Genomic DNA, 6,415 nt, shown 5'->3' with positions numbered 1-6,415 from the left:
GTGTGTTGGTAGAGAGGCTTTTGGTACTTCCTGGTTTATCAATGAAAAGCAACTTTTATCTATTTTTCCACTTTGATATAATATTATTTATTTATGAATCACAGACATGAAACAACTTATGATATATACAGTATGTACATGTAAATATATAGTATCTGAATGCAAAGTACAAAAGTTCAGTCCTGTTTATTTAAAGTTTTACAATATATATATATATATATATATATATATATATATATATAATCCATATATATATATATATATATATATATGAGAGGATTACAAGATACAAAAAGTAAAATTAAAAAAGTACAAAGTTTAATGTAACAACAGAAACTCTCTCTGTGGATTCAGATTCCTTCCTTCCTTCCTTCCTTCCTTCCTTCCTTCCTTCCTTTCCTTCTTCCTTCCTTCCTTCCTTCCTCAGAGCCTCAAAAACTCCTCAAAAAGCATAAAAGCCGAAGACCAAACAGTAATTTATATAACCTCCTATTCGAAGGCGGCTTCCATCACTTTTTTCTCTCCTTCCATCCTTCCTTCCTTCCTTTCCCTCCGTCCCTCCTTTAATCCTTTCCTTCCTTCCTTCCTTCCGTCTGTCCTTCCTCCCTCCCTCCTACTCTCTTTAATTCCTTCCTCTCTTTTGCCTCCCTTCCTTCTTTCCTTCCACCACCCCCCTTTCTTCCTTCCTTCTGGCCTTCCTTCCTCCCTCCCTCCCCTCCCTCCTTCTTTCTTTCCTTCCCTCCTTCCTTCCCACCCTTCCTCCCTCCCTCCCTCCTTCCTTCTTTCTTTCCTCGCCCTACCTTCCTTCTTTCCTTTGTCCTTCTTTCCTTCCTTCCTCTTTTCCTTTCTCCCTCCCTCCTTTCCTTTCCTCCCTTCCTTCCTTCCTCCTTTCCTTCCTCCCTTCCTTCCCTCCTTCCTTCCTTCCTCCTTTCCTTCCTTCTTCCTCCCTTCCTTTCCATTTTTCTCGCTTCCTTCCTTGACTCGAGGACAACAGGAGGGTTAAACAAGCTTTGTGCGTAAAAAGCTATCTTTTAAAGTTTTATTCTATCTTATCTATCACGATGTTTCACCGTTGGATCTCATCGTCTCTTATCGGTCGACATCGCCCAAACCAACCAACACACACTGGTAAGATTTTGATACTGGAAAATCTGATAAAATGGTGAAACTTACTACCTGGTAAAGTTTGAACTGGCTTGAAACGCAACTTAAGTTTACTGAAATGCCTTTTCAGGGTTTCCTGGGTAATGATCGCTTGCTGCCACTTGGGGCGCCAAAGTGCAAAAGTCCAACCACAAGCCTGCATCAACATCCTCTGGTTAAAAACAGCAGAGTAGTCACATGGCCATCTCTTACTGGCTCTCTTCTTATCAGCAGACCTCAGGCTTTACACATATGTATATTTGTGGACTTATTGTGGTTTTTAGAAAAGAGAAGTCAAGGATGTTCTGTTAGGCTGAAGCTACAGCACGTTGGTTTGCCTCATGGAAGGGGTGAGTGACGTCTTCCTGTTCATTTTGATGGTGCTCGGCGTGGCTTCGCTGCTCTTCTGCTCCGTTTTTTCTGCACATGTTGCGACATGCGTGGTGTTGAACACCCGCTTCAGGTTCAGCTGGGACCGGAAGGCCTTGCAGAAGAGGAAATAGATGAGGCGGGTCCAGGCAAACGTTGAAAAACCGACAACAGGATGGTCAGCTCCTTCATGTAAAAGAAGGCCTGACACAAATACGGCTTCTTCATGAAGGCGTAGGGAAGGCGGACCAGGTGGTACGGCACGAAGCAGACGCAGAAGACGCTGACCAGCACCAGCATGTTCCTGCGGGACTTGGTCAGCATCTTGGAACCCGAGGACGCCCGCTGCTTCTGCTGCGCCACCGCCAGCCTGCGGGAGGTGCTGTAGTAGAAGAAGACCAGAGAGATGAGGACGGCCAGGAAGATGGCGGCAGAGATGGAGTGGATGATTTTATATAACACCCTGAGCTGATCGCTGTGCATGACATCACAGCTCACTGTGTCGGGGACAGAGTCACGATCTTTGTGCGTCACGATCGACAGGACGATGTAGGTGCTCGTCATGGCCAGCAGGCCGACCCAGGTTACCATGGAGACGATGTGAGCCGCCCGCACCGTCTGCAGGATGTGAGTCCCTAAAGGATGGACGATCTTCAGATACCTGGAGAGAGGAGAGGCGTCCGTACATTATGTTCACTGACAATGTTTTTATTTTTACATCCAGTGCTTCATATACAGAAAACTAAGAATAGAAAGAAGGAAGGAAGAAAGGACAGATGGAAGGAAGGAAGGAAGGAAGGACAGAAGGAAGGAAGGAAAGAAGGTAGGAAGGAATGAATGAAGGAAGGAAGGAAGGTAGGAAGGTATGAAGGAAGGGAGGGAGGGAGGAAGGAAGGAAGAAAGGAAGGAAGGAAGGAAGGAGGGAAGGAAGGAATGAAGGAAGGAAGGAAGGAAGGAAGGAAGGAAGGAAGGAAGGACAGAAGGAAGGAAGGAAAGAAGGTAGGAAGGAATGAATGAAGGAAGGAAGGAAGGAAGGAAGGAAAGGAAGGAAGGAAGGAAGGAAGGAAGGAAGAAAAGAATGAAGGAAGGACGGAAGGAAGGAAGGAAGGAAGGAATGATGGAAGGAAGGAAGGACAGATGGAGGGAACATTTACCCTAACAACTGAAAACATTGGTTAAAACATTAGAAAAGTCATCAAATGTAATAAGTTACATTACTTTGATGAAGTAATTGAAATAGTTACATTACTTATTACATTATAAACAGAGTAACTAGTAATCTGTAATCTATTACATCTCCAAAGTAAACATCCCAACCCTATTTGTCCCTCTGTAAATGAATCTTATCATTAAACTGACTGTAGGAGGGCAGATTGGCCAGTAGGGGGAGCTCTCGTGTAACTGCAGGCTCTAATGATCTCTTACTGTGGCTGTAACCATGTCAGAAGTGAAGTGTGGTTGTTTTTATGTACTGAGATGATTCTGCATGAATATCTTTGTGACTAAATTGTTCGGTTTATTTCATGCAAATGCTGGAACATGCAACCCCGGTTTTATGAATTTATTAGCCTGTCCTTCCTTCCTTTCCTTCCTTCCTTCCTTCTTTCCTCCCTCCCTCCTTCTCTCTTTCTTTCCTCCCTCAAACTCTTTTCTTCCTTCCTTCTGTCCTTCCTTCCTTTCCTTCCTCCCTTCCTTCTTTCCTCCCTCCCTCCTTCTCTCTTTCTTTCCTCCCCCTTCCTTATTTCCTACCTTCCTTCCTTCCTTCCTTCTTTCCTCTGTCCTCCCTTCCTTTCTCCTTTCCTTCCTTCTTCTTTCATTCCTTCCTTCCTTCCTCCCTCCCCTCCTTTCCTTCCTTCTTCCTCCCTCCCTCCCTCCTTTCCTTCCTTCTGTCCTTCCTTCCTTTCCTTCCTCCCTTCCTTCTTTCCTCCCTCTCTCCTTCTCTCTTTCTTTCCTCCCCCCTTCCTTCTTTCCTCCCTCCCTCCTACCTTCCTTCCTTCCTTCATTCCTCTGTCCTTCCTTCCTTTCTCCTTTCTTCCTTCTTCTTTCATTCCTTCCTTCCTCCCTCCCTCCTTTCCTTCCTTCTTCTCCCTCCCTCCCTCCTTTCCTTCCTTCTTCCTCCCTCCCTTCCTCCCTCCTTTCCTTCCTTCTTCCTCCCTTCCTCCCTCCCTTCCTCCCTCCTTTCCTTCCTTCTTATTATTATTTATGTGTTTTTTGTAATGACTGGATTGATGCAGCAGCTCCCAGGAATACAAAACAATAAAAGTGACCCTACAGCACCCTACAGGCCTACCAGTGTATTTTATCATTATTATATCTAATATCAAACTATACCTCATAAATCCATCATACAGCAACGGCTGACAGCCTGGTGCAGGGGCAACAACCTGCTCCTTAACACCGCAAAGACCCAGGAGCTCATAATAGACTACAGGAGAAAGAAAAAACGGACACTCCACCACTATTCATCAGCGGGGACTGTGTGGAGAGGGTGGCAGACTTCCGCTTCCTGGGAGTCCACATTGGGGAGGGTCTGACCTGGAGCGCCAACACCTCTGAGCTGCTGAAGAAGGCCCAGCAGAGACTCAGGAAGTACAACATCACACAGAAACTGCTGGTGTCCTTCTACCGAGCCTCCATCGAGAGCATCCTAACATACTGCATCTGTGTATGGTTCACCAGCTGCACAGTGGATCAGAGGTTCCAGAGGGTCATCAACACGGCCCAAAAGATCACCGGCAGCCCTCTCCCCACACTGGAAGAACTACTCAGAACATTATAAAGGACTCTTCTCACCCTGGACACTCTCTGTTTGAACTGTTGTTTTATCCTACAGCTATCACTACACTCAATGCTGCTAATTAATACTGTTTACAACTGACTGTGCAATAGAGCCGTGCAATGACCCAATGTATATGTTTTTATATATAGTATTTATTTAACTTTTATTTTCTTGTTTTATTTAATTAATTTTATGAATGATGAAGGAAAGGAAAGGAAGGACGGAAGGGAGGGAGGAAGGGAGGAAGAAGGGAGGAAAGGAGGGAGAAGGGAGGAAAGGAGGAAGGGAGGGAAAGAGGGAGGAAGGGAGGAAGAAGGGAGGAAAGGAGGGAGGGAGGAGGGAAGAAGGAAGGAAAGGAAGGACGGAGGAAAAGAAGGAGGAAGGGAGGGAGGACAGGAGGGAGGAAGGAAGGAAGGAAGAAGAAGGAAAGGAGGGAAAGGATGGAGGAAGGAAGGAAAGGAGGGAGGGAGGGAGGGAGGGAGGGAGGGAGGGAGGGAGGGAGGGAGAAAGGAAAAGAGGAAGGGAGGAAGGAAGGACAGAGGAAAGAAGGAAGGGAGGAAGGTAGGGGGGGGGGGGAGACGGAAGGAAGGAAGGGAGGAAAGAAGGAATAGTCAAAACAGACGGGGTCCAATTTGACCCGGGAGGACGACAGGAAGGTTAAAAGCGAGATCACTCATTGGTTTTTCCTTCCTAACACTTTTCTTAATTTTACTTGTGAGAACAAATTTGTGAATTGAGCGCAATTAATTCCATTTTAATAAAAACCAAATAAAGAGCAGGGGTGTTGATTCATTACTGAAGTCTGTTCTCATGCAACACAACATAAACTGTTTGAAGTGTGGTTTTAAAAACTAGGACACCACCACAGGTTTGTCTATTTCATATTGTCTAAGGGTCCTGATGTGTGTGTCATCCAGTTTTAACATCTACTGGTTTATGATCGGTATCTGTCAGGAGAAACCTTACGTAGACAAGAGAAACGTGTGTTATTCAAGTGTGCTTCATAACTGAGCAGCATCTCCAACCATAGGGGAAGTCAATGAGACCACAAGTCTAAAACCAGAGAAGTGCTGCAGAAGTTACATCCTGTAGTAGTTATGCTTTTTATTATTTCATTTTCATTATTATCAGGCTGTACTAACACATTATTAAAGACTCTCCAGCTGCCACACGTACTGACATAAACTAGAAAGAGAGATCGTGTTATATCAATTTTAGCTTCGCTGCATTGGCTTCCTTGTGAAATCCTTCTGCTCACTTTATAAGCTCTTAATGATCTGTTATGTCTCGTCAAATTTGTTAATGTCTTGTCTTGTGTCACGTGTTGGTCCTTTATGTTTTAATTTAGTCAAGTCACTCATGTCCCCGTCCTGTCATGCACTTCCTGTTTTATTTTGTACTCACCTTTTCCCTCTTGTTTCAGATCTTGACTTCCTCCCTTTGTGTGGCCTTCCCTCCGCTGTGATTGTCAACCCCGCCCCTGATTGGTTCCACCTGTGTCCCCTTACCTCATGTTCAAAATAGTCCTTGTCTCCCTTGTCTTGTGTCAGTTCGTTTTGTCTTGTCAGCGTCACCGTCATGCAGCCCGAGAAGCCTTGTTTCATTCTGATCCTCCAAGTGAGTGTTTTTTTGTTCCCTTTATCATCCTCCTTGAGAGCGTTTTTTGTTTAATAAATTCCCTTCGAGTTAAGCGTTTGAGTCCTCCTTCCTGTCTGAGGTCGTTACAGAAGGGAGGAAGGAAGGAAGGAAGGAGGGAGGGAGGAATAAAGGGAGGAAGGAAAGAAGGAGGGAAGGAGGAAGGACAGGAAAGAAGGAAGGAAAGGAGGGAGGGAGGAAGGAAAGGAGGAGGAAGGAAGGAAAGGAAAGAAGGAAGGAAGGTAGGAGGGATGGAGGAAGGAGGGCGGGAGGAAATAAAAAGAGAGAAGGAGGAAGGGAGGAAAGAAGGGAAGGAAAGAAGGAGGGAGGGAGGAAGAAAGGGAGGAAGGGAAGAAGGAAGGGAAGGAGGGAGGGAGGAATAAAGGGAGGAAGGAAAGAAGGAAGGGAGGAAGGACATCCCCTTTTCTACCTTCCTTGGTGTCCTTCCTTCCTCCCACTCCTCCCTTCCTTCCATTCCTTCCTCCCTTC

The 6,415-nt window shown here is 45.5% G+C and overlaps 1 protein-coding gene across 1 annotated transcript in view; it reads right to left on the bottom strand.

The window, feature by feature from the left end:
- Positions 1-1,462: 1,462 nt before the first annotated feature.
- Positions 1,463-6,415, bottom strand: part of LOC133981055 (P2Y purinoceptor 14-like) — a 15,078-nt gene continuing 10,125 nt past the window's right edge. Inside the window, 3 exon segments of the mRNA XM_062419942.1 lie at positions 1,463-1,651; positions 1,653-1,673; positions 1,675-2,173. Coding sequence (XP_062275926.1) covers positions 1,463-1,651; positions 1,653-1,673; positions 1,675-2,173 — 709 coding nt within the window.

This window comes from Scomber scombrus, chromosome 5 (assembly GCF_963691925.1).
Source record: "Scomber scombrus chromosome 5, fScoSco1.1, whole genome shotgun sequence".
Classification (NCBI taxonomy): domain Eukaryota; kingdom Metazoa; phylum Chordata; class Actinopteri; order Scombriformes; family Scombridae; genus Scomber; species Scomber scombrus.
The sequence above is the reverse complement of the archived record's forward strand: the minus strand, read 5'-3'. Positions and strand labels throughout refer to the sequence as shown.